The sequence below is a fragment of the Trachypithecus francoisi genome, unplaced genomic scaffold, assembly GCF_009764315.1.
Source record: "Trachypithecus francoisi isolate TF-2019V2 unplaced genomic scaffold, Tfra_2.0 Contig01580, whole genome shotgun sequence".
NCBI classification, from domain to species: Eukaryota; Metazoa; Chordata; class Mammalia; order Primates; family Cercopithecidae; genus Trachypithecus; species Trachypithecus francoisi.
The window spans coordinates 1,762,385-1,787,785 of NW_022681443.1; the positions used below are offsets into that span (position 1 = coordinate 1,762,385).

Consider the following 25,401-nt stretch of genomic DNA (forward strand, 5'->3'; position numbering starts at 1 on the left):
ACTGTCTAGCAAAGGGTTAACTCAGCAGGCTTGGGCTGATCAAACCCTGCACATTCCAAAGAAAGGAATGGGCCTGGAGCAGCTCCCCAGCAGGTAACTTCCAAACCCTTGGAAGGTCCTGCCTGATGAGACTGTCTTTGTTTACCTTGGGCCATGCCAGCTAATTTATGCTGACAAAGTCTTTTATGGCAAATGCCCTTAGTCACACTGTATCAGTTTGACCTCTGGAGGGGGGTCCTTAGACTGAGTAGTTAAGGTCAGTCATATGGGTCCTCCATTACATAATCATCCCCCAGTATAGACCCTGGACACCAAGACTGGGGTGAGCTTCCCTGATGGATAAGTCTCTTGTGCGTGTGTCACACATCATTGCTGAGTGAATGAAGTGCTGTCCGTAGGACTTTGGGAGAGAACGACTGGAATTCTGCTCCTGGTCTGTCATGGATTCCACCCTATATGCCTTTCTCCTTGGCTAATTGGCATCTATATCCTTTCAATGTAATAAACCATAACCATGAGTTTAGTGGCTTTTCTGAGTTCTGTGAGTCCTTCCAGTGAATCATCAAACCTGAGGGTGGTCCTGGGAACCCCTGATACACCTGATTTTTCAAGAAGTTTTGCAGTGAAAGGAGAAAAGGAATGAGTGACAGCTGCAGGAGGTATTGGCTCGAGGATTCTGTGTAAGAGAGGAGATACTGGGGCAGGCTTGGAGGCCCATCGAAATGACAAAGTAGATAAGGATAGGTTGGTAATGCAGGAGAAATGTTGTTGAGAAGACAAAGTGGAAGGGGATCCATTACACAGTGCCTCTGATAGGAGCAGTGACAGTTTATTCAGAGTAACTGGGGGAAGCCAGAAAATCTGGGTACAGTGCGGGTTTGCAGGCACTGTGGTGGGGTGATGGGAGAAGACTGAACTAATGGTTTTCTCAATGAACTAGGAGTTGAGGCCACCCTTGAGTGTGCAGGGCTGGGAGTGGAGGGCTGTAGATTTGAGGAGAGAGGGGATATGATATAGTCACTTTCGAGAGCAAGACCCCAAACAAGGAATGTGTACTAAGATTGCAGGCCAGGATTGGAGATCTCTGGCAAAGGACCAAAAATGAAAGTCAGGCTGGGCGCGGTGGCTCACACCTGTAATCCCAGCGCTTTAGGAGGCCGAGGCGGGTGGATTATTTGAGGTCAGGAGTTCGAGACCAGCCTGACTAACATGGTGAAACCCTATCTCTACTAAAAAAAATACAAAAAAGTTAGCTGGGCATGGTGGCATGTGCCTGTGGTCCCAGCTATTCGGGAGGCTGAGGTAGGAGAATCACTTGAACCTGGGAGGCGGAAGTTGCAGTGAGCCAAGATTGCGCCATTGCACTCCAGCCTCGGACACGGAGTAAGACTCCGTATCAAAAATAAATAAATCGAAAAGAAAATGAGGGTCAACACACATCAAAATCTGTGCTTTTGCACATCTGCATTCAATTGTGCAGGTGCTGGCACGAAGCAGGTGGACAGCAGTATTTCACCAGGGTTGGACTTTGCCAGCTGAGTGGGACAGAGGGAGACGGAGTGTTTGCAAGTAAACTGGTGCAAGAGAGGATAAACAAGGCATAGCTGCCTATAGCTTAATTTTGCTCAGTGGTAATTAAAATATTTTTATTTTAAAACAAATCTGGAGTAGAATGAAAAAAGCACATGAATTTTTCAGATAACTTAGCAGACTTCCAAGGCGGTTTCCCTGTTTTGAAGTGCCACTGCCAGGGATACCTACCCCCCGGTCCTCACGTGGTGAATCTACTCTTGTTGGAAGTTTGGGAAGCTTTGGAAAAGTCTGGAAAGCCCTGTCCTGCCGGTGTGATCCCCTGTTTCCTGGCTAGCACCCTGACTTTTCACAGGGATCATCTGAGGACGGCATCCAACCAAGAACAGTGACAGTATTGAGAGAGTAGGAGGATGAAGCCTTTGTGGCTCTAAGATGGTGTGTGCAGGGAGGGCTGGGGACTCATCAAGACCCTCTTAAGGATGGGGCAGGTGCTGCAGGGGTGGGGTGGGGTAGCTGACCCTGATGCTGGTCTTAGAGTCCAGTCTAGAGGCCACAACATCAGAGGAGTCTGGGTAGTGTGGGGAAGGGAGCGGCTGAAATGCAACAACCAGGGTCCCTCACCCCGGCCCCCCTCCCTAGGACCCCAAGAGATGAAACACTCTGGGGGTCCAGACAAGTGACTGGGACAGACTAGGTCCCAGGAAACAAGTCAGGGACCCGGATCCCAGAACTAGAGCACAAGATGTGGATGGGGTATTGGGAATGAGGCCGAAGCCCAGTTATCAGAACTGGGACACGTTCCATGTGGGACTTGGGTTCTTTACATCCTTCCTGCATAAATTCTGGGAAATGGGGTGTGTCTAAGCCTGGAACAGGGAGAACTTGTCAGCTGGGGGGCATATTGAGGGGCACGTGTGGCCTTGGGGCAGTCCAGGATCAGGCATCTTCTCTGCCTTTCCCTGCTGCCCTGTCCAAAGCAGCCCCCTCCTTCCTGCCCAGCACCTCCCAGGGCAGCCCCATCCCAAAAGAAGAGCCTCAGAGTAAACGGCATGTTTATTTTGAACACTGAAGTTTACAAAAACAAAAAGGTAACAAAACCATGACACAGATCACACACATACACACACACACGCACGCACACGCACACGCACACATGTTGCAGCTCATGTCAATTTATGTACAAAACAGGGAGAGGAGAAAGGGATGAGGCTGGGGAGGGGTTGTCAGTAGGGTGCACTAATGTCACAGTGTCAGACAACTTGACATGCTCACTCACACTCAGCCTGGGCCCACGTGAGCCCCTTCCCCACCTAGGGGTCAGAGGTCAGGGTGGGAGGTGGGGTCTGGGGTGGCAGGCAGCTGGAATAAAGGGTGAAGAGAGTAATCCCATCTCTGGGAGGGAGTCCCTTTCCACATTTACTCAGGCCAAGGGTGCTGGGACACACAGAGGAGGGGGGACTCAGTGCTGGGGAGAGGCCTCTGTGTCCTAGAGAGGGCTGAACGCAGTCAGAAGGCTGAGCTCAGGTCTCCCGGGTCCAGCTGGGTGGCCTTGAGGGTCGTTCCCCTCCCCGGGCTTCAGCTTCCTCATCTGTAAAATGAGGGCTTTGGCCTCCTCTCAGAGCCCTTCCTGCCCAAATCTGTGGTTCCAGGTGATGCAGAGTGGTGGCAAGGGGATCGGTCCCCTTGGGATGTCGGTGGGGGCACCACGTGCCACAAGATGGGAAGATCTGGCAGATAACAGCTGGGAAGCACCTGGTTTAGGGCTTGGCCCCAAGCAGGAGTTGGAGGAAGAGCAAGTTCCCTCCCCTTCCCTGCCAAGGACTCTTGGGAGATGCTCAGTTTCCTTTTCTTTTACAGCTCTCCTCTGAACTCCAGCTGAGCTAGAGAAGGGCTAAAGCTCTGGCCCATGGTAGAAGGGACACATTCCCTAAAGCAGCTGAGCCCCGTGGCATAGCTTCACCAAGGGGACCCTGGCCCTAGGGCTGGCCCACTCCCCACCTCTGTTCCTTCACTTCAAGCCCTGTGGGCTGGGGAATGGTGTCAGAACACATCTGGAGCAATGGTGCCCAGATGACACTCTACACAGTGAGTGGATACTCGGCCCCTGGAGGTAACCCCCTTTGGTTTGAAATCTGGGCTCCATCACTCGCTAGCTGATTGACACCAGGCAGATGACATCACCTCTCCGTGCCCTAGTTTCCTCACCTGTCTAACGGAGCCAAGAACGTCCTAACTTAGAACTGTGTTGTGAGGATCAACAGGACGGTGCCAGTGCCACTCTCAGTGCAGTGCCGGATGGCAGGACAAACACGGGCTCCATTGTGGTTATCAGCCAGGAGCAGCTTAGGATTTGACTGGGCCATGTCTGACTCCTCTTGCCCTGTCTGCTTGGATGTGCTCAGGGGCAGCAGAAGATAGGAAAAGTGGGACCTAAACAGTGGCGCTGGGGAAATTTGTTCCTGTTCCCTTTGGAAGGCTGAGTGGGTGAGGCGGCATGGGAACAAGGCTTAGACGTCACAGGTCTCATCTTCACTGGGACAAAGCATAAAGGACTCGAGGTCGTGTGTCTGGGTGGGCTCAAGTGACCAAGCGAGTGCTGTCACCTCCTTCCTAAGACCTCATCCTTCTCCCAAGTCCTCCACAAGAGCTACCTTCTTCAAAAAGCAACAGATCAAGCTTGGCGTCACTGAAATCGAAGTTCTGAATTCTGCCATCACCCCAGCAACAGTGCCATTATGATGAGACACTTGACACAGCCCTTGGGTTGATGTCATTGGCTGTTACCGTGGCAACCTAGGTCTCAGCAGGTCTGGCTGAAGTCCGCCATCGCCTTTTCTTCCAGTGGGATTGTACTGGAGGGGCTGGGCAATCTATTTATGTTCTCGAAATGGAAAGAAGGATCTGGGTGCTGGAGGGAATGCGTCTTGGAGGAGCTTCCATGGCACTGAGCCCCCTGGCCTGCAGCTCTTGCATCATGTCTCAGGCTAAGTGGCCTCAGGGAGTGGAGACAGACAGGGAACAAAAAGGCAGACAAAAGGTACAATGCCCACTTGAGCCAGGGAGCCTGCAGCTGCTCAGACACCTGGTAGGTGACTAGCAGGGGAGGGACACCTCAGCTCTCCATTCTGCCGAAGCGCCCAGGGATCACAACCTCCTCCCTGCACTTCCTGGCGGGGGGACGCCAAGATGTTTGGGTGTTACGTAAAGGAAGATGTTCCAGGTGTCATATTGGAAAGCATCTGACCTCTCAGATGTCCACCTGCTTAGGTGTAGACTGAACTCAAAGGCCTTCAAGGGCAGGCAGCATGGAAGGGGAAGAGCACTGAAGAGGGAGTCAGATGCCCTGAGCTCTAGTCCTGGCTCTGCCCCATCGTGCTCTGTGATCCTGTGCAGGTCATGGGTCCTCCCTGAACTCTTCCCCATTTCTCACAAGCAAGATGCAGATGTGGTGCCAGATGGGGTGGCTTTTCTCATCTCTAAGATTATTATTATTATTTTCTGAGACAGAGTCTTGCTCTGTTGCCCAGGCTGGAGTGCAATGGTGTGATCTTGGCTCACTGCAACCTCTACCTCCTCGGTTCAAGAGATTCTCTTGCCTCAGCCTCCCGAGTAGCTGGGACTACAGGCGTGCACCACCACATAGGCTATTTTTTGTATTTTTAGTGGAGATGGGAGTTCACTATGTTGGCCAGGCTGACCTCGAACTCCTGACCGCAAGTGATCTGCCCGTCTTGGCCTCCCAAAGTGCTGGGATTACAGGCATGAGACACCATGCCCAGCCTCTCAGCTCTTAAGATTCTGACACTCTCCTGGAGAAGCTGGTGATGACTCAAGGGGACCAGGAAGCATCAGCCCTTTGAGATACTCTCAGACAGGCAAGGGTGCCAGGCTGGGGTGATCCAGAGGGAGCTGGTTTTTTACAATCCATGCATGAGGTTAGTCTGCCTTGAACCTTGCCCTCGACTCTGAGTCTCTGCTGACCCTAACCCATGACTGGCTTCATCCCATCTACTGCCGAGTACCGGGAACTACCCCTGCTAAGCCCAGGGTCACCAGTGCTTTCCCCACATATCCACCTGGAATCACAGAGAAGCTCACACCCAATCTGGAGGGCAAATGACCAAAGTGAGGGCCTCAGCTCACAAATAAGGAACGCCAAGCCCAGAGAGGGCAGGGACTTATAGAAGCCTACACAGGACATTAGCAGGGCTGGCTAGGAACCAAGGGCTCCTCCCTCTCACCCAGCGCTCTGCCCACTGCTTCATGCTTCTCCCCTCCCTCTCAGCTTCTTCCTTCCTGCCCCAGGACCACGCACAGGGTAGGTAATGTGGCTCTGCCAAAGGCGGGGTCTCCTGAGCCATGAGGCCTCTGCCTTAGGGCTGCTGCCAGCCCAGGCTGAAGTGGCCCAAGTCTTATCCTTGGCATGGAGGGAGAGGGATGACTATCCCAGTGGCCATTGCTATGGGTGAGCACAAGGGGTGACTGCAGCCCTTTGGCCTCCCGGGGTCTTTGTTCCCTTCCCTCCAGGCTGGAGCGGGGAAAAGAATGTCCTGGAGACTGAGGTGGGGCTGGGCCAGGCATGGAACCAACATTCAAACCACTACACACAAAGAGAGGAGGAAAGAGGAGGAAGAGGGAGGCATGGGTAGGGTGAGGGAGGCTCCATTGAGATCCCACTGCCCTTGACTGGCAGCTGGTGGAAAGTGGGAGGAAGATAACTCTAACCTCCGATGTCCTCATCCAGTCCCCTTCTACAGCCTGTTGTGGCCCTGAAGGGGAAGCCACTGGGCCTGTTGCATGGGGGACAAGGGAGTGGGTGGCCACCCCCACCACTGAGATAGTGGGGTTCATCTCATACGCAACCCTACCCTATTGGGGGTGCTGTGAAAATTAGTGAAATCAGATGCAATCGATGGGCAGGGAGGGGTGAGGTAAGAGACAACTCCAGTGCAATGCCAGGCAGGCAGGCTCCCACTGTTCACTTGAGATGCTCCTCCCCACCCAGGTGGGGACAGGGGACACACTCACAGGGCGGGCGTTCTGGAGGTGTGGGTACAGGTGAGGGGAAACGGGAGGCACAGCCAGGAGTGGGGCAGGAGGAAAGGCCAGTGTGTGGGCAGGCTGAGGAGGGAATATGACCCCTCTCAAGTCCCCAAAGTGGCAGGCAAAGGAGGGGTCCTGGATGAGGTGGCCCCTCATGCCTTGGCTCTCCCCTTGCAGACATCGAAGGCAGCCTTCGTCGCGCCCCCGAAGGCCTCCACCAGCTTGTCTTCCCAAGGAAAGACGTTGCCCAGCAGTGGCGCAGTGCAGTTGGCAATGCCCAGGACCTGGGCTGGTGTCAGGGCGTGGTCCCACAGATTAAACTGGGCAATGTCACCGACAAAGGCCTGGGTGGCATCAAACCGGCCACCCAAGGTATCCTGGGCCAAGACAGCAGCAGAGAAAGGAGAGACGTGGAATGAGGGAGCAGAAAAGACAGGCAGGCTGACTCAGTCAGACTCTTGTCCCCGAGGAAGCCCCACCTTCGTCCCCACTGAAGCCCCTCCCCCAAAGCTCTAGCACCACCTCCAAGATTCTAGCTCCTTGGGCATGTCTCTGATCTCTCTGGCTCTCAGTCTGCCCATCTGCACAATGGGGAGGTCCAGCCCCAATTACAGCCTGAGCCTTACCTGTTCCTGGCCCAAGATCAGGATCCCATGAGGCTTGATGGGGTGCCAGGCAGCCAGGTTCTCACCGGAGCCCTGCAGCTCCCCGTCCTGGTAGGCAGACCATAGGCCATCCCTTGTGGTCCAGGCGACGCAGATGTGGTGCCAGTCATTGTCTTTCAGGCTCAGGGGCAGCTGGGCCACCTGGACACAGGTCCCCCAACCCCAGGTCAGAGGTGCCCCAAGGCCCAAGGCCCATGGCTGAGGAAGCGGGGTGGGGCAGGGGAGACCTATGTCCATCCATCCAGGGCCCAACCCCAGGCCTGACCCTCTCCATCCTCCTGCCCAGTATCTTTCCCTGACTCCTCTCTCCTCTTTCTTCAAAGACCAAACCAGATCACAAGGGACTCTCTGGTTTTGGTTTTCAGTTGTCATGAGGTAGTTCACTCACTCTCCAACCTATTAAGGTCTATAAAAGTGGCCCATTAAGGTCACTTAGGGTGGGAGGGATGTCTCATAATCCCAACTTCCCCTGAACACCTCACACAGCACTCAGCACACAGCTGGGGCTCAAGAAGTATTGGCAGGGGGCTGGGCGCAGTGGCTCATGCCTGTAATCCCAGCACTTTGGGAGGCTGAGGCGGGCTGATCACAAGTTCAGGAGATCGAGACCACGGTGAAACCCCGTCTCTACTAAAAATACAAAAAATTAGCCAGGCGTGGTGGTGGGAGCTTGTAGTCCCAGCTACTCAGGAGGCTGAAGCAGGAGAATGGCATTACCCTGGGAGGTGGAGCTTGCAGTGAGCCGAGATTGCACCACTGCACTCCAGCCTGGGCGACAGAGCAAGACTTCGTCTCAAAAAAAAAAAAAAAAAGAAGAAGAAGAAGAAGAATTACTGGCAGGGATGGAATGAGCTTTGGACTCAGAGGCCAGGCTCCAGGATGGGGCCCTGGCTCTGCCACCACCCCCTGTGTGATCTGGGGAGGCTGCTCCTTCCTTCCTGGACCTCAGTTTCCTTATCTGTAAAGGGAGGTCAGACAAGGGATGGCAAATCTACAGCTGCTGCCTCTTCCTCCACCCAGGGCAGACATAGCCAATCAATTACGAGCCTTGATTTAGCTCAGATCCCTCAACACAGTGCTCTGGGAAGTCACTGCTGATGGGTTAGAGCTGGCTTGTAAGATGAAAGGTGCTTGCTGTCTGTGGATTTGGTGTTCCCAAAGGGCTCCCTCGTCTCAGGGAGATCTGATTTTTTTTTTTTTTTTGAGATCACATTTTTTTTCTTTTTTTTGAGATGGAATTTCACTCTGTTGCCCAGGATGGAGTGCAGTGGTGTGATCTCAGCTCACTGCAACCTCCATCTCCCGGTTCAAGCAATTCTCCTCCCTCAGCCTCCCGAGTAGCTGGGATTACAGGCACGCACCACCACATCCAGCTAATTTTGTGTGTGTGTGTTTTGGTAGAAAGGGGATTTCACCATATTGGCCAGCCTGGTCTTGAACTCCTGAACTCAGGTGATCCACCTGCCTCGGCTTCTTAGAGTGCTGGGATTACAGACATAAGCTATCTCGCCCGGCCTCTGATCACAATTTAATGTAACATTCTCTGAGGCTGACGTGGTGCCTGGCCTTGTTGTGGACACTGGGGATGTGGAGCTGGTCTGCCTTAAATGAGCTGAGTCTGCAGGAAGGGAAGGACTTCGGGGCAATGCTATAAGACAAAATAGCGGAGGGCATATGGGAGGTACAGAGGCTGCAAGGCCCAGAGGTAGAGGGGATATGGGAACAGAAGCCACGTCGAAACCCGTCGGGAAGGACAATGGATCCACCATTCCATTGCTAGGCAAACCAAGTGGTGGGCACAGTAGGAGCAAAGGCTTAGAGGCTGGAATAAAACGGGTACAGTGAGCAGTCTGCGAGGCTGGCTCCAAAAGAACTCTAGAGCATCCCTGAACAGGGCAGCGCGATGCCCTGTCCAGGGTGCTGAATTCCTTCTAATGAGAACTGAGTGCTGAACTTGGGCCAGGCCAAGGAGGGCAGCCAGGGGGTGATGAAGGGCACCAGGCAGCAGGATCTAGATGTGATCCAGCCACCCCCGTGGCCGTAGGGTTTATTGGGCCACAAGGGAAAGTCACTGGTCCCTGGACTTATCTCCTCCCTCCTCCTCCTCCCCCTCCAGAATGCCATGAAATGCACCTTCTCCTCAGCTGGGTTCTGATGGATGTCAATCACTCCTAGTGGCTCTATGTGTTGTGTGCTGGTCACAGGTGGGTACGATATGTGGTATCTGCATTTCCGGGGGGTCTCAATAGACCGCCATGCCTACAAGGCCCAAAGCAATGTGGCAGGCGGGGGAGGAGCTTTAGGAGTGGATGACAGTGATAAGATACTCCTCCTCCTCTCCCCTCAATCACCAGGCTCCTGCCACATCATTCTCCCTGCCTTGTCCTTGTCCTGCCTCCCAGCCAGACTGAAGGAGGGGCATCGGGGAGGGAGGCCTGGGCATGAGGAAGATGGGTGGCCCAAGGGCAGAACAGGGGAGGGGTTAAGAGGTGGTTTCTGGAGCCCAAGACCCTGAATCACATCACACCCCAGCAGCTGTATGGCCAGGGTGTATTATTTCCCCTCTCTGAGCCTCAGTTTCTCCATTGGCAAAATGGCGATAATGAGGGTACCTACTTCCCAGTGCTGTTGGGAAGATCAAGGGTAATAATGTGAGTAAACTGCTTATTAGCACAGTGCCCAGTATAATAAAAATAGCTCACAGTTATTGATGTCTGCTAAACACTAGGCTCTGCTCAAAGCCCTCTACGTGCATTTAAGCCACTTCTCACTACAACCCTAAGAGGCAAGCGTTCTTATCATTCCTGCTTTAGAGATAAGAAAACTGAAACACAGGGCAGTTAGATGACTAGTCTGAGGTCACACAGTGGTGAAGATGCAGAACCAAGACTCAAACCAGCATTTGGACCCCAGAGTCTGAGCACACCACCTTTCTACTCTTCACAGCGGGGAGGGCCCGAGGGGCTGGCTCCAGGGAAGTAGAAGGAACGAGGAGGCCATGAGCACTCCCTTCCTCCCTCCATTTCCAGGTAGGTCTGTGCACCTCCCTTCTCTCTCTCTCTCCGTTTTTTTTTTTTTTTTTTTTTTTTGACACGGAGTCTCACTCTGTCACCCAGGCTAGAGTGCAGTGGCGTGATCTTGGCTCACTGCAAGCTCTCCCTCCCAGGTTCTGGCCATTCTCCTGCCTTAGCCTCCTGAGTAGCTGGGACTACAGGCACCCACCACCACACCCAGCTAATTTTTTTGTATTTTTTATTTTTATTTTTTTTGAGACGGAGTCTCGCTCTGTCGCCCGGGCTGGAGTGCAGTGACCGGATCTCAGCTCACTGCAAGCTCCGCCTCCCAGGTTTACGCTATTCTCCTGCCTCAGCCTCCCGAGTAGCTGGGACTACAGGCGCCCGCCACCTCGCCCGGCTAGTTTTTTGTATTTTTTTGTAGAGACGGGGTTTCACCGTGTTAGCCAGGATGGTCTCGATCTCCTGACCTCGTGATCCGCCCGTCTCGGCCTCCCAAAGTGCTGGGATTACAGGCTTGAGCCACTGCGCCCGGCCATTTTTTTGTATTTTTAGTAAAGACGGGGTTTCACCGTGTCAGCCAGGATGGTCTCGATCTCCTGACCTCATGATCTGCCCGCCTCGGCCTCCCAAAGTGCTGGGATTACAGGCATGAGCCTCCACGGCCAGCCACCTTCCTTCTCTTTAAGTCCAGGAGGATGAGTAGGGCCCTGGGGGCAGACACCTCAACCCTGTCCCATAGCTGGGTCACTGGGGAAGTCACTGGATCTCCAAGAGCTTTACTTGCCTTCTCTGTAAAATGGAACAACACTTAGAGCCTCCATTAGACACAGCCTCTCTTCTGGCAGCCCCATGTCTGGCTTGTCTTTATATTCCCAGAGCCCAGCCTGGCACACAGTAGGCATTTAATGTGTGCTGAATATGCAGAGCAGGAGAATGAGCAGGAGAATGAAAGAGCCCAGTGTGGAGTGGGAGCTCCTGGAAGGGTCGCCGTTCCCCCCACCAGCCCTCCCCGCCACCCCTGCCCACCTTATCGTTGATCAGCAGCTCCATGGGCTCATGGCCCGCCTCTAGCAGTACAATCTCGTTGGCCTGCCCAGGCACCGAGTAGGAGAAGGGGGTGCCCTGGCCGGTGCCGCTGGATCTGGACCGCAGCCACATGCAGGCAGTGAATGCGTAGAGCTCGGGCAGCGCCTTCCGCACGCGGGCGTACATGTAGTTGTTACGGATGGGGATGCTGATCTTGAAGGCGTCTGGGGGACTGTAGGCTGAGGACCCTGAGGGTGGGCAAGGCAGATGTGGTGGAGGTCAGTGGACACAGAAAAGGGTGGGGTGGACAGGGCACACTTCAGAAAGAAGGCTAACAGCTCCCAGGCACCTGCTGCATGCCCAGTGCCTTCGGGGCCCTCTCTGCTCCACCTCTGTGTTGAGGGGTATGATTAAAGTGCAGGGGTTCTGGACCTCAGATGTCCTGAGACCAAATCTCGCCTCCCTCACTTCCCAGCCACGTGACCTTCAACAAATTAACCTTGTTTCCCCTGACCCCTTGGGAGACCTGGCGTAGACGGGCCAGAGGCAGGGCTGAGGAGGGCTGGAGGTTGCTTCTCCTGTCCCTGTGCCCCAGCCAGGATGCTGGCCCTGAGCCACCAGACCTGTTCCTCCCCTGCAGCTGAGTCCCTGCAATGGCCCCTCCATTCTGAAATTTGCTCCCCACCTCTGTTTTCAAGAAGTAGCTTGAGGCTCGCCTCCTCCAGGAAGCAGCTTGGATTTTCTTTCTTTTGTTTTTTTTTTTGAGACAGTTTCCCTCTGTTGCCCAGGCTGGAGTGCGGTGGTGCAATCTCAGCTCACTACAATCTCCACCTCCCAGGCTCAAGCAATTCTCCCGCCTCAGCCTCCCGAGTAGCTAGGATTACAGGCATGCACCACCACACCCAGCTAATTTTTGTATTTTTAGTAGAAATGGGGTTTTGCCATGATGGCTAGGCTGGCCTTGAACTCCTGACTTCAGGTGATCCGCCCACCTCAGCCTCCCAAACTGTTGGGATAACAGGCATGAGCCACCGTGCCTGGCCCTGTATTTTCTTCTCCTGAACCCCTGTTGCCCATGTAAGCTGGTCCCAGCTAACTGCTCATCATTTCCCCTGTTCTCCCCAACTTGTCTGTAAGCCTCTTAAGGGTGGTCTTCACAAGACTTCAAAGCTTGAGAGCTCATGAGTCCTAAACCCCCATTTTTCAGATGAGGAAAACTGAGGCCTGGGGAAGGAAGTGAACTTTTGAGGTCACAGAGCAAGCCAGAGACAGATATGCAACCAGGAGCCAGCTCTCCTTATGCTCATACCTGTACCCTGCCCACTATGTTCCTCTGATCCTTGGCAGTGCCAGGCACAGGTGTTAAACAAAATCCTGACTGATTCATTGAAATTGCTATTTTGTGGGTGGTTAAATGTATGACTGTGGAGTCAGACCTTGTTTGAGGTCTAGACTCACCACTTTTGTCTGTGTGACCTTGAGCACGTCACTTGACTTCTCTGAGTTTTGGTTTTCTCATCTGTGAAAACTGTGAAGGTTAAATCAGCTGATATATCAAGTACTTAGCCCCCTCCCAGGACACAGTAAGTGCCTGAAAATGAGACCTGTTAATAATGTTGATAATGATAATAATATCCCCCAATGATTCTCTCCATTGTGTGTTCCACAGCCTCCTCCCCACCCTCCCGTCTGTCCGTGTTAGCCTCTGGGGAGCATGGATATATTTTTTGAGTGGCTCTGTCACCCTGGGGACCCCTCCAATGCCCTCTGCAGGACCCAGGACCCACCATGCTCCAGCTCAGCCACACGACCCTGCAGGACGTCCAACTCCTTTTCCACTTCCTGCCTCTGCCGGCGGCTGCTGTGGCTGAGGGCCGCACGCTCCTTCTCCAATGCCAGCACCTGGGCCAGCAGCTGCCCCTCCACCTGGTCCATCTTGGAGTGCAGGCCGGTGGGCACAGCAGAGACTGGGGCTGGGGCAGCTGAGAGGTTCACACGGGCTGGAAGCTCCTGCTGTTCACAGGGCAGAGAAAGATAAGTCAATTGAGGGGAGGAGGGAAAGGCTTGGAACACTCAGATGCCTACCACACCTGCTCAGTGACCCCAGGGGAGCATCAGCTTCTCCAATATGCAAAATGGGAATGACAACGCCAACAGCAGGCAACAGATGCATCCTGGGCACCTGGCAGGCTCTGTTCCTGGTGCTGGCACATGACGGTGAGCAGCAGTCAGAGCTGGCCCCAGCCCTCGAGGACAGCTCAGCCCGTGGTGGGGGTGTGGGGCCTGGCCATGAGTACTGTGAAGGTCCCCCAGGTGGTTTCAGGGTACACTCGGGGCTGAGCACCCCACTCTAGTCCTTTGTAGCAGCAAGGCTAGACACTGATGGGCTGGTAAAGGGGCAGACTGTTTCTTTCTTTTCTTTTCTTTTTTTGTGAGACGGAGTCTTGCTTTGTCGCCCAAGCTAGAGTGCAGTGGCCGGATCTTAGCCCACCTCAAGCTCCGCCTCCCGGGTTTACGCCATTCCCCTGCCTCAGCCTCCCGAGTAGCTGGGACTACAGGCGCCCACCACCTTGCCTGGTTAGTTTTTTTTTTTGCATTTTTTAGTAGAGACGGGGTTTCACCGTGTTAGCCAGGATGGACTTGATCTCCTGACCTTGTGATCCACCTGTCTCGGCCTCCCAAAGTGCTGGGATTACAGGCTTGAGCCACTGCGCCCGGCCGGGGTGGACTGTTTCATTCCCTTACTCAGCAAGCTTCTCTAGAATGGTCCTTGGCAAAAGGCATTGTATGGCCACTGGGCCCACCCAGGGAGTGAAGCAGGGCCCTGGTGGCTTGACCATACCAGGGTGGCAGGTGGTATGGTCACATACTTTGGAATCAGACAGCCTAGGGTTCAAAACCAGCTCGGGAACCAATCTGCTATGTGACTCTGAGAAAATATCTTGACTTCTCTGAACTTGTTTACTCAAAAGAGAACTGCACCTATTTGGAGAGTTGTGGGGAGGACTAAGGATTAAATATCAGTAAACAGAGGCTGCTTATTGCAATTGCTGTCTCAGGCAGAGTGTTCCAGGGTAGGCTCTGACATCCCCCATCCGGCTCAGGATGAGGTCTAAGTGTTTCGAGTTCCCCACCACATGCCTGTCCTATCTTAAGACTCCATGGGCAGCAGAACTGGGACAGAAGCTGGGAGGGTTTCCTTCTCCTTCTCCTGCTGGAAGAAGTTCCTTCTGGGGTGGAGGAAGGCAGGTGAGGCCACGGGTCCAGACTCTTGGAGGGGACAGTCTGTGACAGACACGTCACAGAAATGTCAGTAGGAGATTAATAATTCAAAGAGCTGCTAGGAGCTAAATTAAACCTTCACCATCCTCCACCATCCTCCTGGTTTCCCCTCCCCCGCCACGGTTCCTGCTACCAGGCCTGATGCTTGCGAACTTCCCAGGGACCTGGGAAGTTTTTGCTCAGTCAGTTCCTTGCTCCCAGGCTTAGGCCCCAGACATGAACTCATCGCATTCTGTGATTCAGTCACTGAGCAAACATTCAGAAGGCAGCTCCAGTGTGCTGGGCACTGCCCCAGGTGCTGAAGTTGTGGCTAGAGGCAAAACAAAAAACCGAGAACCCCACCTTTCCTCAGTTTCCTAAGCTGCGAGGGGATGGCCTTGCAGCTTGGGACAAGTACAGAATCCCTTGCCCAGCCTCACTGGCCCAGCCAGTGACCTTCTCAGTCATTTGTTGGGTGACACTGGACACTGCTGGCGGCTACTGTGACTGAGGGCTGCGTGTTCCTTCTGAGCTGCATACTCTTCCTTAACTTCTGTGAGATTGTTTTCTAGCCATCGGACAAGGGGAGAAGTGTGCCCCCTGTGTCAGGGTGCTGGGGGCAAAGGACCACTGCCATACTCAGTGCCTGAGACTTGGGAGCCGCCAGTGTGGACAGCAACATGACGTTGCTTTGAGGAGTTGCAGGAACCAGCCCTCGGCTCTGCCACGTCCCCGTGAGAGTGGGGGCAGGTGGGCTAACACTCCGGGATCATTTTTCCTCTTCTATAAGACGGGCACTTGGAATGCTCAGCCTCCAGGGCTGGTCAGCATTCAATGATGGCATGTAAGGGAAATGCCTAGAGCCTGGCCCGCAGTGGGTGCCGAGGGCATGGTTTTGGGTGAGTGGGGTAGGTGGGAAGACTGAATGGGACGCTGTTGTTGCCAGCTAAGCCCTAGCAGACACCTTGCAAACATTCCCTCTCTGAATCCACTTAACATAACAGTATCCCCATTTCAGGGGCAGGAAAACTGGGGTGAGTTAACCAAGATCACACCAGGAGCAGTAGCAGAGCTGGGATCTGAGCCTAGCAGTCTGGCTCACCCACCCCCTCTGCACCACTCACCACACAGCCTCGCTTGGCATCTGCCAGGCGGCCTCTCCAGAAGCCCTATTCCTTCCCTGTCCCACTTGTCCCTTGGCTCCCATGGGAAAGGTGAGGTTGTTCACAGGGCAGGGGGTCCGGTGCCACACAGACTCAGCAACCCCCCCTTCTGCCGGCAGTGGGGAGGGGCTAAGGATCAACCTCTCCATTCTGGGCTGTAAGATGGGGCAACAGACAAAGTCACTGAGGTCATCCAGGCTGGTTCTGGAAAGGGACCCATGAAAGCAGCGGGAGAGGGGGGACTCTGGCCACCATTATCCCCCCCACCCACCTCTTGTGTAAGAGGTCATGGCCGCCCATCCACGCAGATGCCTACTTGGCCCACCAGGCTGGGGTGGAGGCCAGGTGAAGGCGGGCATGGGATGGGCATAGGAGCCTTACAGTGCACTCCCCCCTTACGTTCATCTTTGCTTTCCCGAGGGCTCCTTCTGTCAAGGTGCCTACAAACCCTGGCTCTGGTGCAGACTAACCACAAAGCCTTGGTTTCCCTTCCTCTAAAATGGGAACAGGCTGGGCATGGTGGCTCATGTGTGTAATTTCAGCACTTTGGGAGGCCAAGATGGGCGCTTGAGCCCTGGAGTTCGAGACTAGCCTGGGCAACATGGTGAAACCTCATCTCTACAAGAAATACAAAGATTAGCCAGGCATGGTGGTGCATGCCTGTAGCCCCAGCTACTTGGGTGGCTGAGGCAGGAGGACTGCTTAAGCCTGGGAGGTTGAGGCTGTGGTGAGTCATGATCATACCACTGCACACCAGCCTGAGCAACAGAGCGAGACTCAAAAAAAAGTGTGTGGGGGGTGAAACAGGCTTCCTTTTGTCCATTCCCAGGACAGATGGAAGGATGGGAGGACAAGTGACAGGCCCTCATGGACTATAAAAGCATAATGCTAACTGTGGGGCTTGACTACATTAGCTGATGGGGCGCACATTACCTCCAGAGCCTTCAAGTGACCTTGGATGGCCCACAGGGTGACAGGTTCAGCCACCCACTGCATTTGAGATGGCTGGACTTCCAGGAAGCCTTGGACTGAGGCAATCAGCTCACAGGATGCATTTCATCTCAGGGCTGGAAGGGCTGGGGCAGGGTCTCCCCAGTCCCAGGCGCTGTTCTGTCCTCAGCTCCCCACCCCCTCTGTGCCAAGCTTGAGGCCAGAGGAGCATGCATGGAATGAGGCTGTGCACCAGGCCCATCATTGGCACTTGGCATGTGTTTACTCATGAATCCTCGCAACCACTTGCTGAGGCTGGCACTCTTCCTATCCCCATTTCACAGATGGGAAACTGAGGCAGGAGTCCTTTCAAATTGTCTATAGCAATGGGGCTGGGCCAAGCTGATATCCCTGGAGCCAGCATCTCCTCTCTCCAGCAAAGGGAGAGAGGGGGGAAGACTTGCCAGGAAGAACAGAGGGAGGAAGACCTGCCAGCAAGAACAGCGTGTCGAGGCTATTTAAACAGATGCCGTTTGGAGGAGAAAACGTGCGGGCTGAGGGGGTGTGCGCTCAAGCTGTTCTTTTGTCAGAGCCACTGGCTCTGCAGTGGCCAGGAAGGCCATGGAGGGGGTGGGCTCGCCTGATCGTGTGTGAGTCCTTCCTTGTCCCAGTGTCTGAATCAGAAGAACACGACTCCCGCACCCCCACTTCCCATCTGCTGTGGGCGAATGCTGTGCCGCGTGGGCTCCCGGCCTGATGCCAAGTGGGCCCCTCACCTAAGATGATGGAGGGAATAATGATGCCAGCACCCCTACTCAGCTCCTGCTGGGGCAGGAAGGTGGAGGCTGAGAACCCATGGCCTGTCCCGCTGGGAGTGCAGGGTGGGGTTTGGCATAAGTGTGCTGGGCCTAGAGCCAGAGCCCCTTGTTCTAGGCCCAGCTCAGCCACTAATGTGCTGGGCTCATTAGCACTCAATCAGAATGCTAACGGCAGCAGCTGTCTCCATCGAGCACTCTGCTGCATGCCAGGCCCTGCACTAGGGAAGCTCTGTGCAAACAGTTCTAGGCTGCTCTCAACAGCCTGGGTAAGTAGGGAGGCCCACTTAGAGATGAGGGAACTGAGGCTCAGTGCCTGCCTAAGGTCACACACCTCTGCAGGCGATGCTGCAGAGCCAGTACTCCAGCCTGCCCTTCCTGATCCTGAAATCTCTGCTCATTCCTCAGGCTCATACTGATGGTCTGGGTCTGTTTGTTGATCTGCCAAGTGGGCACAGTGCAGGCTGCCCTGCCTAACTCGAAGGCAAAGCAGGAGACGTACTAATGGACACGGGAAGTCTAGAAGGTCCAGAAGGTTGTGTGAGACCATGGCGCAGGGCAGCTTCGCAAAGGGAGGCTGATGAGACTGATTGGAGGGTCCGTGGGCTGGCTGAGGCTGGGATGACGCAGGGAAGCCCCACCACCTTGACCCCACCCGGGGTCTATTCCCTTGCTGCAGGGAGCAGAAGGCAGGTGCAGGACTCCAGGGCCAGGGTCCCATCCTCTGCACAGCCCACAGACTGTGCTCATTCCTCAGGCCTACACTGCTGGTCTGGGTCTGTTGAGGGTCAGAGTCCCACCCTCTGCACAGCCGCCCCTGCCCAGGATCACCCAGGCAGTGGTACTCCCAGCTGGCGGTGAGGCAGAGGCCATTCTGGGATGACCAGACCACTAGGTTTTGCCAGGGCTGGAGTTTGGGGTCAAGAAGCTTTCTCAGATAAACCCCATCCTGCCACCCCACCTCCCTCTCCAGGGGCAGATTGCAGGGGCAGCAGGATCAGGTGGAAAGTGAGCAGCCTTCAGGGGGAGCAGTGTGGACCATGGCCTCTCACCTCCCCCATCCAACCATCCCCTGAGTTCTGAGTCCTGCTGGGGCTCACACCTGGGCTCCATCAGCTGAGTGGCCTTGTTATGTAAGGGTGCCATGCCTCAGTTTCCCCATTGGCCCCAAAGGGTAAAATAATAAATCTCATAGCATTGTGGTGAGGATTGACCAAGTTCATAGATAGAAAGCGCTTAGTGTGCAGTAGGCATAGGAAACATCACAGGCCTGTCTACAATTAATGTCATGACTAACATTTTTGTGTGTGTGTGTGACGCAGTTTCTTTTGCCCAGGCTGGAGTGAAGTGGTGTGATCTCAGCTCACTGCAACCTCCACCCCCCAGGTTCAAGTGATTCTCCTGCCTCAGCCTCCAGAATAGAGGGGATTATAAGTGCCTGCCACCACGCCCGGCTCATTTTTGTATTTTTAGTAGAGACGGGATTTAGCCATGTTTGCCAGGTTGGTCTCAAACTCCTGACCTCAGGTGATCTGCCTGCCTCAGCCACCCAAAGTGTTGGGATTACAAGCGTGAGCCACCACGCCCGGCAGTGACTAACATTCTTTAAAGAGTTCTTGAAGGGCTTCACCTTTCTCCATCTCCAGCCCGAAATGTTTTTGTTGCATAATTATATTGAGAGAAAAGGCAAGTTACAGAGCAGCTGGATATCACCGATATAAAGTTGTAAAACATTCAACTCAATGTGCTGTGTGGTTAAAAGGCACATGACTAGGTGCAACGCATGAGAAATGCGTGGGAGTGGTCAACACTCATTCAGGACCGTGGTGGCCATTTGGGGATGTGTGATTGTGGCTGGCACTGGGGAGGCTCTGGATGGGGATCAGCTGATTGGAAATGTTTGGTTCTTGAGCCTGGGCAGGGACCTGGGTAGTAGTATTTATATCTTGTTGCCCATCTGAAACACTTGACAATTATTTTCTTTTAAAAACAAGAAAACAATCCTAAAGTGGCATCTCTCATGGTTGAATCTAACCCTGCCTCTTACCCAGAGCTTCATAAAGTGGTGTCTCTCATGGTTGAATCTAACCCTGCGTCTCACCCAGAGCTTCACTCAGCTCCTAGGCTTCTCCCTAGTCCTGGCTACTGTCCGCTGGACCGGGTCACAGCTTCCACTCCCACCCTCCACACAGCAGCCAGAGGCAAATCCAGCCACGTTGCTCTCCTGCTTAAAATCCTTCCATAGCCCCCTCTCCCTGCCAATCAAGTCCCTGTCCTCCTGGCTTCAGCCCTCACCCAGACAGGACCTAGGTCACGTCCACTGAAAGTCCTCTGCTGCTCAACTGCCCCAAACTCCTTCTCACCCTAAGGCCTCCACACAGGCTGTTCCTTCTCCAAGAACATTCTTCCCGCCCCCACCCCTCCTCTGCCCAGTGCCTGCTCACCCTCCAGATGGCAGCTTCCCTGATGCCTGAACTGAGATGCTCTATATAGAGAGAAGAGGGCCCTGAGAGTTTCTCTGGCAGGGCTGCAGAGCACTCATCCATCCATCCATCCATCATCCAACCATCCATCATCCATCCATCCATCCATGTGTGCTGCAGCAACATGGCGTCCGTTGTGGTTGCGGACATGAACTCTCACGTTAGGCCAGTGTCATTTTTCAGCTCTTCGCTTACTAGATCTGTGGCCTTGGGCAAGTTGCTTAACTCCTCTGGCCCTCAGTTATCTTATCTGTAAAATGGGTGTAATAATAGTACTACATTTGGGGATATAAATAATGACAAAATGAAAGAACAGATATGAAGTGTGGCCAACCATAAGAGGCAGTATGTGGTTGCCACCATTACTATTATCCTTCACTATTGTTGAGAGGCAGGAGAGTATAGTGCATCATGGTGCAGGCCCTGGAGCCAGACTGCCTGGGTGGAAATGCCAGCTGAGTGAGCTGGGCAAGCTTCTGAACTTTTCTCAGCCTCAGTTTCCTCATCTGTAAAACAGAGAGAGTAATAGTCCCATAGTTCTTGTGGGATTCAATTGTAAGATACTTGACAGGCCTGGTGCAGAGGGTGAGCTCATCCCTGCTGCCTCTTGCCAAGTGCCAGGTGCTGTGGCCCCAAAGGCAAATATGGCCCCATGGTTCCGCAGGTGGCGGTGCTCCCAGCTGGCGGTGAGGCAGAGGCTGTTCTGGGATGGCCAGGCCACCAGGGGGTGGAAGTTTGGGGTCAGGAAGCCTTCTCAGAGAAACCCCATGCTATCACCCTGCCTTCCTCTCCAGGGACAGGCCCAGCAGGTGACTCCACCTCCTCCCACCCAGGCGGGGAGCAGGTGAGTGGTGGGCAAAGGACAGGGTGGTTTTGATCATCCTGGTCTCCTAATGACACTTGAGCTGAAGGAAAGAAGACGAACGGGGAGGAATATGAGGAAGAGGGAGCACGGATGGGGTTGGCCGCGTACCTCCCAGGTCCGAGACCCCAGACCCTGTCTAAAGACCCCTCTGGCCCCAGGTCCCTTGCTCCTCCCTTCAAAAGTCCCTCCTGTCAGGCTGCTGCTTCCAGAAGCCCAGCTGGGAGTTCTGCTGAGGTCCTGCCTGCCCACACGTCTTCTAGGACCCAGCCAAAATCCTCAGCAGATGGAGGTCCCCCACCCATAGCCCACTTCAGTGAGAAATCCTGGCTTGGTCTTGACTCTGCCTCTGTGGCTGTGGGCAGGTCCCTCAGCCTCTCTGAGCTTCAGCTTCCCCCGGAGGAAAACAAGGGCTGTGGAAGCACCTAAGTGCTCCCACCTTGGGTTGATTGCTTGTATCCCTGTCCCCAGAGTTCCACGGGGATGATGTGCCCAAGACTGTCCTGGGGAGAGGCCCCCCCGGCCCTGTGCCTCACCTTCTTCACTCTGTGAGGAGCACCGACCTCTGAGTTCATTCCACCTCCTACAGGCAAAGATTTACAAAATGGCCAATAAACATAAGAAAAGGTGCTCAACATCATGAATCATCAGAGCAATACAAATTAAAACCACAGTGAGTGCACTACACGCCCATCGAAACGGGAATGTTTTTAAAATGACCATACCGAGTTTGGCGAGGTTTACACGCGGGCGGGCGTGTAAACTCTCCCAGCTACTGTGGGGAAATGTTTGGCTGTACCTTCCGACGCTAAATATATGCCCCTCTTGCAACCCACTCCTGTGGCTCGATCCAGGGAGAAATGAGGGCTGACAGCCGCCAACAGATATCCTAAGAATGTTTACAGCAGTCTTATTTGTAAATCAGAAACAACCCACAGGTCCATCCACAGAAAAACGGGTAAATGAATTAAGGCTCGTCTGCACAACAGAACACCACACGGCAAGGAAAACGGCAATGCTCCGTGGGTACACGCAACAAGGCTGGATGCTACAGACGTGACACTGAATGAAAAATCACCAGACACAAGGGTGCACAGCTGTCTGCGTCCATTCGCACAAAGTCCAAACACAGGCAAAACTGACTGTGGTGATAGGAACCAGAATAGCCGTTGCCTTTGGAAGGCCAATGTCTTTGGGGGAACCAGGGAGCCTTCTGGGGCTGCTGAAAGTGTTCCAATTCCTGATCTGGCTGGCACTTTCACAGGTGTATCCATCCATACATTTTCATTGAGCTGTCCACTTACGATTTGTGTCTGTGAGATCTGTGACCTCTTACGTATCTTGAATGTAAGATAAACTTCAAAATAAACAAGACTCACAGGCTTTTTTATTTTATTTATTTATTTATTTATTGAGATGGAGTCTCGCTCTGTTGCCCAGGCTGGAGTGCAGTGGTGCAATCTCGGCTCACTGCAACCTCTGCCTCCTGGATTCATGCCATTCTCCTGCCTCAGCCTCCCGAGTAGCTGGGACTACAGGCACCCACCACCACGCTCAGCTAAATTTTTGTATTTTTAGTAGAGATGGGGTTTCACCATGTTAGCCAGGATGGTCCCGATCTCCTGACCTCATGATCCACTTGCCTCAGCTTCTCAAAGTGCTGGGATTACAGGCGTGAGCCACTGCGCCCAGCCCCGACAGGTTTTCAAATCTCCATTTCAGACAGGAAACTGAGGCTGAGAAAGTTAAGCACCTTGCCTAAGGTCACAGAACTCCCAAGTGACTGAGCTGGAATTTGCACCCAGGTGATCTGGCCCTGGAGTCTGTACCAGGAACACATTCCACGTTCCACACTGCAGCTCTCTCGGGGCTGGAAGGGGTACTGTGGGGGAGGGAGGACATTGTGGGTCCACATCCTCCAACCAAAGCCCAATAGCAAAAGCCCTCTCTCCACATTCGGCAGCCCCCAGCCACTCCCTTCTCCCAAGCCCTCTTCACTGCCAAAGAGGCAGGGTCAGGGGAACCAGTGCCCACTGGGCAGAAGCTTCTAGAATGGGCAGCAAAGTCAGAGAAAAGCAAAGACAACCAATGGAATTTAGAGAAGACACCAAGAGATCCTCGAAGCCGCTGTTTATCTGCAGATTTCCCGGATAAACAGTTCTAGGAGTGGGTGGAAGGGGCTCGAGGGCGGCACATACATGTAACCCCCATAAACACACGCCGCACACAATCCCTATTTAGAAACCATCTGCCCAAGAACTCAGAATGTAGAGCCTAAGAGTGCGGGTACTTAGCTCCTCCTCCCGCCTGTTTTACAGATAAGAAAACCAAGGCACCGAGAGGGAATGTGATTAGTTTAAAGTCACAAGCAAGAACTCAAGCCTGTGCCTCCCAGCCTTTTTATTTCAGAGACTATTTTATTTTATTTTATTTTATTTTTTGAGACAGAGTTTCGCTCTGTTGCCCAGGCTGGAGTGCAGTGGCACCGTCTCGGCTCACTGCAAACTCCACCTCCTGGGTTCAAGCGACTCTCCTGCCTCAGCTTCCCAAGTAGCTGGGACCACAAGCACACGCCACCATACTTGGCTAATTTTTGTACTTTTTAGTGGAGACAGGGTTTTGCCATGTTGGCCAGGTTGGTCTTGAACTCCTGACCTCAAGTGATCTGCCGGAAAGTGCTGGGATTACAGGTGTGAACCACCACGCCTGACCTATTTCAGAGACTTTTTAGAGCTGGAAGTGTGTTTAGGGAGTATCTGGCCTGCTGCATCATTCGTTGTACGGAGGGGAAAACCGAAGTTGGTGGGGGGCGGGGCAGGGATTTGCCTAGGTCTGTGTCCTTCACTCTCTCTGAGCTTCTATTTGCTCATCTGTAAGATGGGAATGCGTACAGCCTCCATCATAGGACTGAAGACTGAATAAGCTAATATGTATCTAGTAAGTGTCTAATAAGTGTTAGTTATTAGCAGCAGCAGCAGCAGTAGCAGTGAAGGTCTGGCAGCAAGTCTCCTGGCTATCTAGCCGGTCAGCAGGGCAAGTCTTAAGGACTGGCCTCCACCCCTCTCACTCTGGGGTTCCGAGGCAGAAATGGTCCAGGACAGTGACTAGCACAGGTACCGCCCTCACCTGTCTATTTTTTTTTTTTTTTTTTGAGACAGGGTCTCGCTCTGTCACCCAGGCTGGAGTGCACTGGTGCAATCTCGGCTCACTGCAAGCTCCGCCTCCCTGGTTCACACCATTCTCCTGCCTCAGCCTCCTGAGTAGCTGGGACTACAGGTGCCCGCCACCACGCTCGGCTAATTTTTTGTATTTTTAGTAGAGACAGGGTTTCACTGTGTTAGCCAGGATGGTCTCAATCTCCTGACCTCGTGATCCGCCCGCCTTGGCCTCCCAAAGTGCTGGGATTACAGGTGTGAGCCACTGAGCCCAGCTCACCTGTCTTTCTCACGCTCCCGAAGGTGGGTGACATCTGACCCCTCCAGATGGGTCTAGAGTTGATGATGAAGAACGAGGGCTCTAGAGCCAGACACTGGGCTCCACTGCTGACTTGGGGCCAGTTCCTTAACCTCTCTGAACCTTGGTTTCTTTGTACCTCCCTCATAGAGATTTTATGAGGATTAAATGAGATAATGCGCAGGGCCTGCCGCATAGTAAGTGCTCAGTAAGTGTTCGCTATAATGGTTATTTGGCTCCCACTCCAGGATGGGAGGAGGCAATCAGCTTGCCAGGCTGGGTTAAGGATGTGGTTTATGCCAAAGAAATGCTGTTGAAATTAATCTTGAAGTTCCGTTGTATATATGCATTAAATTAACACAAAAATGGAACAGGGAACATGCATGCATGGCCTGTAGCCGCATCAGTGGGCCAACTCTTGGAAAGTGGCTCCTGGCCTCAGCCATAAAAAGTCAATATTGGCCAGGCACAGTGGCTCACGCCTGTAATTCCAGCACGTTGGGGGCTGAGGCGGGCGGATTACCTGAGATCAGGAGTTTGAGACCGGCCTGGCCAACATGGTAAAACCCTGTCTCTACTAAAAAAACAAGAATTAGCTGGGCGTGGTGATGGCACATGCCTGTAGTCCCAGCTACTCAGGAGGCTGAGGCAGGAGAATTGCTTGAACATGGGAGGCGGAGGTTGCAGTGAGCCAAGATTGCACCACTGCACTCCAGCCTGGGCGACAGAACTAGACTCTGTCTTTAAAAAAAAAAAAAAAAAAGTCGATATCCTCTGACCCAGTACCCAGTACCCAGTAATACCACGCCTGGGAATTCAGCCTAAAGAAATCAACAGACTTAAAAACAAACAAACAAACAGCTCTCTGCATGAAATGGATCCTGCAATGAACATCTGGAAGAAAAATAATTTAGAAACAACCTACATCTCCAGTAACAGGAGCCGGTCAAGTGACTGATGGATGCGGAGCTGCAGATGAATCCCAGGATATTATGGCGTCATTAAAATGGTAATTACACAGCAGCTCTCAAACAATGGATAAACAGCTGCAAATGGATAAGGACCGAAAGGGGGCTGCAAAAAGGGAGAAAATGACGCAATCGAATGCAGTATTCTCCCCAAAACCTTTTGACTTATTTCAATGAACAAC

The 25,401-nt window shown here is 53.5% G+C and overlaps 1 protein-coding gene across 1 annotated transcript in view; it reads right to left on the reverse strand.

Moving 5' to 3' along the window:
- Positions 1-2,568: 2,568 nt before the first annotated feature.
- The window catches only part of NPTXR (neuronal pentraxin receptor), a 34,164-nt gene continuing 11,331 nt past the window's right edge, over positions 2,569-25,401 (reverse strand). The window contains exons 3-6 of the mRNA XM_033188603.1: positions 13,072-13,297; positions 11,285-11,532; positions 7,203-7,382; positions 2,569-6,953 (exon numbers count right to left, since the gene is read on the reverse strand). Of these exons, the coding sequence (XP_033044494.1) occupies positions 6,729-6,953; positions 7,203-7,382; positions 11,285-11,532; positions 13,072-13,297 (879 nt within the window). The 3' untranslated portion in view covers positions 2,569-6,728. The remainder of the gene's footprint in view (positions 6,954-7,202; positions 7,383-11,284; positions 11,533-13,071; positions 13,298-25,401) is intronic.